This window comes from Lissotriton vulgaris, chromosome 8 (genome assembly GCF_964263255.1).
Source record: "Lissotriton vulgaris chromosome 8, aLisVul1.2, whole genome shotgun sequence".
NCBI lineage: Eukaryota > Metazoa > Chordata > Amphibia > Caudata > Salamandridae > Lissotriton > Lissotriton vulgaris.
This window is the reverse complement of record NC_141696.1, coordinates 414,680,670-414,693,153: the sequence shown is the minus strand read 5'-3', so window position 1 is coordinate 414,693,153 and position 12,484 is coordinate 414,680,670. Positions and strand designations below refer to the sequence as shown.

The following is a 12,484-nucleotide window of genomic DNA, read 5'->3' as shown; positions in this document are numbered from 1 at the left end:
TGACGACCGAGGCATCTTGGGAGGGGATCCCAATAGGACCCCCTGGACCAATAAAGCATTTTTTTTCCGGCAGCATCCGTGGATCTGGCCAAATTATTAATATTTTTTTAAACAATGTGTGGGCTCCAGCACTTCGTTTATTGTCAGCCCCCAGGTGGGCCAGGTCCTGGGGACATGATGGTAATGAAGGAAGGGGATCATGGAGCCTCCTCCTGGGCTTATATAAAGCCCCAGAGACTGGCACCTCCCTGGAGCAGTAAACAGTTGACATGTGGTGGGGCGCTCAGCCACACTCAACCCTGGGGACTGCCACCTTACCTGGGCAATAAACACTCCAAATGCAGGGGGGCCCGCTGCCCCGGGCACACTGTTTTTTTTTTAAAATGCAGGTGAGGTCCTCCGGCCTCTCCCACTGCCCCGGGGAACTCCACCTCCCTTGGGCTCAAACACAGTAATTAAGGGGGTCCTTTGCAGACCCCCGGGGACTTCCACCTCCCCAGGGCTACATGAAAAAAGAGGGGGGCGCGCACCCCCCTCCTGGAGTTCTAGAAGGCCCTGGGTCATGTCAACCCAAGGCGGGCTCCAGCAGTGCTCACCCCCGCGACATTGCAGTTTGCTTTGGTTTGGCGGGAGCTTCCCACCAAGCAACACAGCAAATGCTCTGCTTTCAGCAAGCGAGAGGAGAAAAAAATCCTCTTGCTTGCTGAAAGCGGAGCATGTGTCTGTATCCCTGCCTTCTGTAACAGGAACATTGCTTTTGAGATCCAGGGAGTTGCATGTTCAACAGCTCCCTCGGTCTCAAAACAGTGGCGTCTTCTGCAGGAGTCAGGGAGCTGCTCCCCCAGTGTTCCCAAATGGAGAGGCCAGGCCCCAGGGGATGGGGTCCTCAGGGCCGGAACCGGCCCTGGTGAGAGGGGCCACATGGTCCTCTCCCCTTTTTCTTCAAATAAAAAAATAAAGCCGGACCCCGGGGGATTGGGTCCCCAAGGCTAAAATCGATCCAAGGAAGGGGGGCCATGAGTCCCCTTCCTTAATATATAAATTAATTTAAAAAAGAAGGCTGCAAGTCGCTGAGGCATGCCTCCTTCGTCCACTACTCTGCCAATGCTCCACCTGGCTCACTGCTTGTTGGGGGATGAAGTCCCCTTGGATGCTGAGGGTCCTTGGGGCCAACAAGCCCACTTGTTATCTCCAGTAAGTCCCACACAGTGAGATTGCTGAGAGGTCTTGGAAGGCCACGACCTCACATATTACATCACTCATGACATGATCAGTGACATAACTAATGACATCTCAAATGACATCATCTTCAAAATCACTAACACACCCACTCACCCCCCTAGAACCTTTCATACACCCACTCCCACACAACCATTCAGAAACCCATTCACAGACCTGTATCAGTACTTATACACCCACTCACTGATTCATAGATCTATACACACACATGCACTCACTCACCCATACAGCTACTCAAACACCAACTTACTCACTAATACAGCCATTGCCATATCCACTTATACAGCCACTCACACCCTGAGTCAGTCACCCATAGAGCTACACACACCTGCTCACTCACCCATTCAGTCAATCACACAGCCACTTACCCATACAGTTACACACACACACCCTCTTACTCATACAGATACTAACATGTACTCACTCACCTATACAGTCACTGACATAAGAACACACTCACCCATACAGCCACTCTCACATTCACTCACACAGACACTCATATACACCATCACTCACCTATACTGCCTTACACATACCAAGTTACTCACCCATATACCATTGACACATCCACTCACCCACAAAGCCATATACACTCTCACTCACCCATACAGCCTCTGACTCACCCACTCACTCATTCACAGGCAGTCACACACCCCCACCCACTGACACAGCATCTCAGACACCTATACAGGTACTTATACAGCCAATCAATCACGCATACATCCACTCACGTACCCACTCACACACCCATACAGCCACTTAGACGCCAACTGATAAAAACATTCACACAATCAGTCACTCATCCATGTATTCACTGAGACACCTAATCACTTATACAGTCAGTTACGCACCCACTGAATCATCCATATGGGCACTCGTACACCCACTGATTCACCAATACATCTTGGTATATATATTTAACACTTTTTTAAAACACTCACAGTCATCAGATGATCTCATCAGTGATTTTATCAGTGATGGCATTTGAGATGTCACCAGTGATGTCACGGCCTATGTCATGAGTGATGTAATAAGTGAGGTCATAAGCAGTGCATTTCAGGGGCGCGAGTTATAGTTAGACAGTTTGAAAGGTTTTCGTCTCCACTTTTTGGAATGTCGGTTCTGCATAATCTCTATTTTTGTTCAACTAGCTGAATTCTCTTAAGACTAAGACCATCTAGTTACACTCATAGTTAGCCCCTTAAGTGCTGCCTCGGTGCATTGGCCGACGGCAGCACTACCTCCCCAGTGCTGCGCACGACCATTGGACGTCCATTCAGCACTAGTTCCAATGGACAGCGCAGCACTGGGGAGGAATGTTTAATAGCATCTATGAGGTTAATTCAGTGATGATGAATTCTAGGAAGAACTCTGTCAAAGATTAAAACAGTAGTTAACCCTGCTGTTTGCGATGGAATGCTTTTGAGCAAAATACATGCAGGTGTAGATATTTTTGTAATATTTGATTGTTTGCTATTTTTTTTTTAGATGGCTACACAACGGATGATATTGAATTTTATTGGAACGGTGGAGACAATGCGGTTACAGGGGTAGAAAGGATTGAGCTCCCTCAGTTCTCCATAGTGGAATACAAGCAGGTATCTAGGAATGTTGTCTTTGCCACAGGTAATGTTTCCAGGACACCATGTTTTTGATGTATAAACACTACATTTAATTTTGAGAGTGCTGCTGTAAAACTAAAATACAAGGAATGTACAGCTGTAAAACACTGGACCACAGACAGCAGAATTATATATATATATATTACCTTGAGAAGTGGAAAATAAACTGATGAATTTGTACAGAAATGTAATTATGTTTCCTCAAAGTATTTTAAAACAGTATCTATACTTCACTTGTCTAATTATTTTTTTCCCATTATGAGCAATGCTTACTTGGGCACTTATTTTATGGAACAATAAACGTGATTGGACACACACTACTATACTTTTGAGAACATAAAGCTACATAAGTGTGTTGTTGATCACATAAGCTTTCCATATCATGGTAACTTCATTGTTAATCATAAACGCTGAGCTGTCCCACTCATATGCAGGATCCAGGAGCATCCTTCTACCTTTCTAGAGATAAACAGAGTTTTTATATGCCATACAATGCACTACATTGACAGAACATTACTTTTTCCATTTAAAAATTATACAAAGTGAACAAACCATATATCCAGAAACTAAGGACGGGAGAGTATAATTCTTTAATCCTCCTTGTGGAAAAAAGTAGAGAAGACAACAGAAAAGTTAACTAGAATGGATTGGCAGCAGATTCCTGGTGCTCTATTAAATTCTACAGCTTTAAGGTAGCTAGCAGTTCCAGTATTATATTTTGCCCTGCATGGGAAGTTACTTCAGTTTTGTATTCAAAGTCCTGTGAACAACATCAATAAGGAGGGACACTTGTGCATTATAAACATCACTGACAGGAACATGTTAATTTTGTTCAATGTCATTTGAAGACAGAAGTGTTTTGCAGCAGTTTCTGACTGGACATGTGTTAAGTCCTAATTTCATGGACATCTCCCCTGAGGAAACAATTGCATGTTTGTGAAGTTCAGACACTATTTGCCGCTAGCAGTCTCTCATAAATCCAACTCATGCCACCAGTTTTAACAACAGTAATCTCTGAGGAAGTGATAAATGAAAAGAAATACTATTTCTAATTGAGACTTCTAACTGCAGATTCCTCACCTTAGAATATGCCCTTGGCATCAGACTGGACATGGAAAATCTTGAGCAGTTTCTGTGTGCGTCGGTATGTGGTGTCATTCGGCTCCCCTTCTGCGTCTTCTGTGTCGGAAGGGATGTCTCTGTGCCTATATAGGATGTCACTCTGGCATAGTGACATCAATTCCTTTCGGTCCATGGCAGATCCAGGGTGCAACCTACAACACTTTTTGGCCACATTTATTTGTTTAACTTTTTGTTGATAATTTGGAACTTTGCTTCTAGTGTGCAAAGGGTATTATGTCCCCTTCTAACCTCTCAGGGTTCAAACCTTGTGGGACTGTCACAGGAAAATATCTGTGCCTGACCCCCACCAGTTTTGTCTTTGGTGCCTGGGTTCGGGCCATGACCCCAAGGCCTTCGTTGAGTGCAAGTCAATGCACACGAAGACTACTCACGAGCAGGCAATTAAGCTCCTGGTGGCATAGCAGAAGAAGGCTCCGCTCCGCCCTCGTGGACGAACTCAGGGCTGCTCCTGAAATCATTCCTGTGGATGGTAGTCTTCCAGCATCAAGACATCCTTGTCAAAGTCAGATAAGTCAAAAAAGAAAGAGTCAAAGCGCTCTTTGACTTCACCTTCTTGACATTGTGCCCTGCTCTCCTTCCTGTGGAGCCTGCGTCACTCCGCTCCGCACTACCCTGATATTCCCGGCACCAGAGTGATGCCCACCTAACGTAATGAATTTTATGATGCCATGACCACTATCTTTGGGCCACTGACTCACTCAGGAATGCCTTTAGGCCCGACGAAGCCGTCAGGTGACGTCCTTGGCTTTCCAACGGTGTGTACATCCTCAGTGCCAGCTGGGTTCTCTAGATCTGACACATCCCCTCCACCCCGGATCCGGACTACTCCAGCTGCTTTCACCTACCTCGGCTCCATCACTTCCAGTGCCATCCCTGGCACCTTTAGATTACTTGACGATTATCATACCTGACCCTGTACCACTCGACATTAGTGCTGTTCAGGCCTCAACATCCTCGATATATGGTCACTTGGATGACCCAGAGGATAGCTGATATGAGGAGCTGTGCGATGCCAGTGGCCTGGGTACCTCCCCAGAGGCAGGCATAGCTTCCTCTCCCAGCCAGGTTTAGCAGGAATTTGCACTCTTTGCAACTGTGATCTGCAGAGCGGCGGATGTCCTCAAGCTCCAGCTGCCAGTCGTCGAGGTCAAGACGAATGCCTCATTGAAGGTACTTCAACCTGGAGCAAGCTTATCTGAACCAATGCTCCACTTTAATGAAGCCCTCACTGTGATTCTACTGAGAGTCTGGGCAAAACTTTGCACAGGGCCTCCTGTGCACCGTATGATTGCATGTCTGCACCCTCTAGCTTTCCTTTCCTACCACCCCTCCTCTGGGAGCCTGGTGGTGCAGGCCTCAGCAGCGAAGGAACACCCATGTGCATTCCCTACCACACCATCCGCTAGAGAATCCAAAACACTGGACACCTTTGGGAAGCAGATTTTTTCTTCCACCAGCCATGCCCATTGATCGGTGAACACTGTATGCCTCTCGGGCAGATATTCCCACGTATTGTGATATTCAGTTGTGCAGCTGCTAACCATGTTACCCAAGCAAGCATGTGCTGTTCTCAACCAAGCTCCCGTGGAAGGCAGCTATGCAGTGAAGTTCGCTACCCTGTGCTGACTCCCTGTATAGAGCCACAGCTTCTGCGGTGGCGCTGCATCACCATGTCTTCTTAAGGTTCACGGGGTTCTCAGGGGATGTACAATCTAAATTGATTGACCTGCCCTTTGATGACTCCTGTCTATTCAGCAATAAGGCTGATGCCGTGCTCGGGCACTTTTGCTATAGCAGGATTAATGACAGATCCCTTAGGCTTTCCCCTCAATCTGTTTGCAGCAGCTGTCCTTTCACCCCTGCTGTGGATGTAGAAGGGGAATCTTTGGCCCGCCGCTGTTTCAGCCATAACCATTCCAGATGCCTGCCTTCAATTTTGATGATGGGGTCGCATAGCTCAGAAAGGATGCTTTAGCTAGTCTCAGCATGCTGTCCAGTCCCCCACACATCTGGCTGCTGCATCCACAAAACCCATTCAGTGGGTCCTCCATCCAGCCCAGCAAGCCTGTTGTTGGCAGAATTAGGTACCACCTGCCCCAATGATCAGCAATTAAATCCCACAAGTGCTTCAGATCATCCAAAAGGGGTTTGCTCTACCATTTTTGGGAACACATCAAGCCCTCCCACCATCCCAAAAATGGTTGTCAGAGTATCATCTTTTCTTGCTTTGTCAGGAATTGCAGGCTCTTTTGGACACAGTAACCTTTTAGATCGTACCCACAGAAGAAGAAGGGTATGGTTGTTATTTCCGCTACTTCTTGGTGCTGAAGAAGGACAGAGGCTTCCGCCCTACACAAAATTACACCCTTGCAAACACTTTCTAAAAAAAGAAAAAATTCAAGATGCTCTCATTTGCATTGGTCCTGTCTATCCTGGAGCCTGGATGATAACGCTGGATCTGCAGGGTGTGTATTTCCATATCCCCGTCTTCCCAGCCCACAGGTGTTACCTACTTATCATGGTGAGTTATGAGAATGTTCAGTATGCTGAGCTCTGCTTTGGCCTCACAATTTCCCCTTGGGTGTTTCTGAAAGTGATGATGGTGGTTGCAGCTCATCTACCAAGATTAGGGGTGACACTCTTCCTATTCCTCGGCAACTGGCTGTTGAACATGCCAAAGTCACACCTGACTCTATCTCAGATGCTCCCTTTCACAGAGCTATTCTGTACAAAGTGAAGTTCCACGCTTATCCTCCAGAGTGGCGTGTTCTGGATATTCAGGGTATGATTCCAATGTTTCTGCCTTTGTCCTGGATTTCAGTGAGACTGACTCTGATGGTGCTGGATCTCATAGTCTCCTGCATCCTGCTAGTAAAGCATGCCCACTAGCATATGCAGGCTCTGCAGATGGACCTGAAGTCTCAGTGGGTGCAGCATCAGAGAAATCTCTCCGACCTGGTTCAGATATCGGAGGGACCTGCAAACGATCTACAGTGGTGGTTGGTGAACTTTGATTAGGTCAGCAGCAGACCCCTTTCTTCGGCAGAGTCCTAGCTCTACTTCAGTCTTCTGCAGCTGAAGGTGATTTGCTTATCTGATTATCTACCAGAAAAAGCGTTACTGAGTTAAGTAATTTGTTCTTCTCTACTTATGAGACTCTTAAGGAAGTAGTGTTGCTGGACAAGGAAGAGAAAAGAATAGGGGGCTGGAAGATATCAAAGAAGAGCATCTCACACTCTGTTGATGCAACCCACTTCAATATATTTTCTGTCCCACATTGTACATATGTGCCACTAAGGCACAATTAGGTGACACAATATAGTCACTGAATCCCAGCAGAAAGATGTTTATCAGAAGATCTTAGTACTTCTAGTCTAAACTTCCAGCCTCAGTATATTCGAAAGTTTTGCCATCATGAGACTCCATTATTTTAGCTGGATTACACACCATAGCTGGAATATTCATAGCAAGCAAGTTTCTTGGAATCTTCACCAATTTATGCTATTTCTTTGAGTCATCCCACCTGTTCTTTTCTTCTATGTCCCTGTTTCAAAATCATGGCCATCTTCATGACCGGTTCATGGCACTTAGTCAGATAGCACTATAATGATTATGCTACTTATGGGGTAATCTGCTGATCTGGATCGCAAGAGAAATAGGTACGCTTTCCTAACCATGGAAAGGCAGGTGTAGGTAGTGTTAAATCAGCATCCAAAGACCCTGTGTAATGCCGACATCTGACTCAGGTAGAGAGAGCCCCAACTTGAATGATGGCTGCCTTCCTAGTGTTGGCCAACGCCCATTACCTCTCCTCTTAAATCACCAAATGTGCTGATATTCCACCACTTCCTGGAGCTCTCCCGCCACCTTCTTCGTTTGTGCTCCACAGCTGCCACTGCTTTCTCCACCCACTGAGTCAGGGGGTGGAGATTGTTTGGGACTGGATTAAGTCTTTTCTGAAATCTAGAGGCCAATCCGTGTGGTTTGCTCTTTTTACCTGTGAGGCCAAAGCAGTCGACCACTGTGTCCCCTAAGGCTCTTCATTAAGCCCTACCTTTTTTATTATTCTCCTCTACTAAACCACCCCTTTTAGTACTGTCCCACATACCATCCTTTTACACCATTCATTCTTTATACTGCTCGCACCAAGTTATACTATAAGAAAATTATCGATGAACTAAAGAAGTCATACTGACTTTGTTTGCTGTTGTTTACCAGTGTGGAACAAATGATGTAGGACTCTGGTAGAACGTTGTGACTTACCAATTACATTACTACCTTTATAAGAATAATTTTGGGAAAGGCTCTTTACTGTTATTCTAATGTATCCTTTTTGACGAAGGAAAATGCTGGGTTATGAGAGTATTTATTTACTTGGAACATATCTAGTATACTTCTTTGCTTACGTGAAGTTTATTATGACTTTAACATTGACTATTACTGCTCATTTTTTCTTGTTGTTACACCATTTCCAAACATTGTTTTTTACTCCTTCTCGCTTGTCCTTTCTTTACATTACTTGTTTTGTCCTCACGTTTCCATTTGTTTCCTCAAATTCACAGATTGACAGCAAAAATTGCTGACCCTGTCTAATACTTTGCGTTTGACAATATAAATCCACCATAATCAAGGATAATAATATTGTTCGCCAACGCCTTTAGTATTGTTAAAAGGTTGTGAGGTTCTGTCCCCACTGGATGTCTTGTGATTATTTGTCTATGTTTTTATTGTGGGTATTAGGTAATTAAGACTTTTAAGCCAAGTCCTTCTCTCTTCTATCAACTTTCTTTTAAAATGTTTACAGCCCTAAAAAAAACATGTTTGAGCTAAATGCGTTGGCTGCGTATGTATGTTCTGTCCTTAAGCTGAAAGAAAAGAAATAAAAGAACATTCAGGCACAAACAGACTTGCATAGTTCAGAAAGAACTTTGGACTTGACTTCATGTTTTTTGTGTTGCCTCTCGTCCTTTTCCTTGTCAGTTGTTTAATCCATGACCATTTGGCAGCTGGCCATTTGAGGAGGGCAATATCGATGCTAGTACTACACCTGTGATTACAATAGGTTGTGTACTGACTGAGATTTCCTAGCTGCCATTATTTCTTCAATCGTCTTTAAAGGATTGCATGCTCAGTGTCTTTGAATGGATGCAGGGCAGCCAACTCAAGTGTAATACTGACAAGAAAACATTCATTCTGTTTTGATCACATGCTTCAAACTGGTGGGAAGGCACTTGGCCCCCTGCTCCACAAGCCATGCCTCCTCTGTCAATGGTAAAACATCTAGGGAACAAGTTGGACATTGACTTGTCAGTGTGACCGCATATGTCTGCAGTTGTGGGCCCATGCTTCACTATGCTCCACATACTGAATACATTTCTTATCCTCCTACCTTTGGATTGTATAAGAGTCGTGATCTAAGCGTTGATTACATCACACTTGGATTACGCCTGTGCTCTCTATTTGGGAGTGTCAAAAGCTCTGCTTAATCGCCTCCAGGTGGTCTAAAATGCTGATACCAGTTTGATCATACACCTTCATTCTTCAATCTCACACATTCTGAAATCTCTCCACTCGTTGTCAGTCAGGAAACAGATTTTATTCAAAGCCCTTATTATGATTCATGAACAGTGTTTCTTGATACAAAAAGAACTATTGATGGACAGAATGCAAAACAATGTCATACATTCACCCCAGTACAGAGATCTGGGCCATATTCAGTGTTTCTTGAAAGACTTGGATATCTTGCAAGGGAATTTGATCCTTATCGCCCTTCCAGAACGTTGCGTTCAGCTTCCACCACACTGCTGACTATTTCACGCATTAGGTTCAAGACGAGGGGTAATAGAGCCTTGTCTTTTCTAACCGCCAAGGCTTCGAACAAGCTCTCTTGTCAAATCCATCAGATTCTTCTAGAGGCAGCATTTTGAAGAAAACGAAAACCTTGTTTTTTTCCTTCTGGGCTATAGGGCTCGGTTTGTTATTTGCGTATCGGTTGTCCTCCTTCAGCACTGAGACACTTTTCTGAATAGCTATACATTTCCCTCATCCATTTATTCATCTATCCATCCATCCATCTATTCATCAGCTCAAGAGCTGCCATAATTTTCTTTGACCCTTTAGGAGTTCTCTTTTGGACACTTTCCTATTCTCCTTGTCTTCTTGACCCTTCTTTCTCCTTAAATATTATCTCTTTAGGACCGATTGTCTGCCATTCCCCGTAGACCGTACCCAGCATGCAGCCTTCATTAGGCAGCCCAGATCCAGGCATCTGCTTCCGCAAATAGGTCCATTTCAGAAACTGATCTAGGCTATTCAGTCTCTTCTCACTTAGCTAAAGAGTTCTGAGCACTGCCTCAATCTTGGGCTGATGTGTCCACTCCTAAAAGCTCCAGCACACATCTCTCACAGCGCCTTCTCAGCATCTTTTCACTGCTGGTGTATCTGGTTCTTTCATTTCACAATTTGTCTCAACATCATGGGGATATTACAGCTGCTGGTCCGATCTGCAGCATCTCTACCATTTGTCACTGATGAACACCACACACCATTGTCCACTAAGTCTAATAAGCTCTTCCAGATAGAAAGGCGAATCCGCACAGTAGCTCGGGAAAGCATGGCCATTCATTGTTGCTCCCTGTTCTGCCCACTCCTCAGATTGCCAATTATTAAACAACCTGCAGTGACCATGCAGCCTTTAAAGGTAGACAGAGATAAAGTGAATGTCCATAACTGTGTAGTTAGCTAAGGAGGATGGTCACAGTTGAGACTGATTGCCGCAAAAAGGCAAGAAAAAAACGTACACCACACCTTACTTTGAAAGGAACATGCTGCCAGCAATACAGTGATGTTAGGTAACTTTAATAGATGTTTGCCAGCCATTAAGTGTGATTTTTTTCACAACCTTTATTGGGTCAGTATCCCAGAAAGAGGAGTTTCATGTGTCCTCAATTTTGCCAATAAACATGGCTACATTTTATTAAATTGAAATTTTAGCTAATGGCTATCCATGCACTCCCAGATCTCCCTCTAGTAATGCTGACCACTGAAAGCAAACACCTAAATAAAAATCAGATTTGTTGTGATTTTTGTCTGTGCATAACTCAGAATATATGGGAGAGAAAAGAACAACTTGGTTGAAATACATTTAATTTTGAAGACACAAATGTCTCAACACTCATCATATTATTTGGTAGCTACCTGCAGCATCTGCAATAATGACCCACACACACTATCGTGCTGTAGTGATAGTACTACAATAGTCCTCATGTTTGCTATTCCATGAGTTTAGTCACTTACTACCTGCTGTTATACCAAGCACACTTGGGCAAATTCAATAGGTCGGGTTTATTTTAAGCATATGTGTTTTTGTTGTGCATTGTTGATTGTTATGTGATACATTTATATAGGGATGTAGACACATAGCAAACATGCAAGCTCCTATATATGCAATAACAGCATACATAGCAGCACACCTACCTCCATTTCTTTTCATTAATTGGACTATAAGAAATGTTTGTCACAATGAAAATGCATGATTTGCAGTTACATTCTTGCTTAGAAAGGGTTTAGGTACCACATATGTAGGATAGGAATAATGTATGCCAGTTCAAGTGACAAGCAGATTTGGAAAAAATCACCAAAAAGAAATTCTCTGTAAGAAACAGAAGAAAAAAAGATGAGAACCAAGATATGGTTTACAACTAAGTGTTGGCCAAGTGCTCAGCATATTTGTCATACCTGAAAAGGAGCTGGAGCAGGAACAAGTAATTTCCCACTATTTTTGTCTTCATTTTCATATGGGGATTGGCTCTGGAGTATGATGGAAAAATGCTGTTTGTTCATTGGTCATCCTAGTCCCACCAATTCAGGGAGCATGTAGTCAAGTTGGTAATGCAATAAAGGTTATTGTGCTCAGATGGTGAGTGGAATGAAGAAATACAACAACAACAGAATAATTCTAGAAATCCATGTCTAGAACTAGGGAATGTTGATACAAAATATTCTCTGGTCAGTAGAAGAAGTGATGAAGGGAAGTTGTAACCACTTTCAACTAACAAATACAGAATCGGACAGAGGCTGCGCATAAGGATCGGAACTGCCAAGAAAATTTGTGAAAGTCAAAAGATTTTAGATATGAGTTAGTCTAGTGGCCAAAGTCATTTATTTCTTCAGGTACACCGGGACCAGCTGCATATTATTTTCATCCCTCAAAGTGAGTTGACCTTCTGTGCTGTGCTGGAGGCCACAATTTAACAGAATGAGTGTGGAACATTGAGAAGAGGGGACACCATACCTTAATGTAGGATGCCCATGCTTTTTTAGTCTACTCTCCAGATGCTGATAGACCCCCATCTCTCTTCTCATGTTCTTCCTTTGTGTGCAACTGTGAAATATGAAGTTGAGTGTTGTACTTCAAGAGTTCCACCGATGGAGAATTCGGGCTTCGCTGAGCATGATGCCTGGATGTGGAGCAGTAACGA

The 12,484-nt window shown here is 44.0% G+C and overlaps 1 protein-coding gene across 2 annotated transcripts in view; it reads left to right on the top strand.

The window, feature by feature from the left end:
• The window catches only part of GABRB3 (gamma-aminobutyric acid type A receptor subunit beta3), a 1,175,948-nt gene that overhangs the window by 932,516 nt on the left and 230,948 nt on the right, over positions 1-12,484 (top strand). For both annotated transcript variants that reach the window (XM_086934180.1, XM_086934181.1), the window contains one exon: positions 2,728-2,865. In XM_086934180.1, coding sequence (XP_086790306.1) covers positions 2,728-2,865 — 138 coding nt within the window. The remainder of the gene's footprint in view (positions 1-2,727; positions 2,866-12,484) is intronic.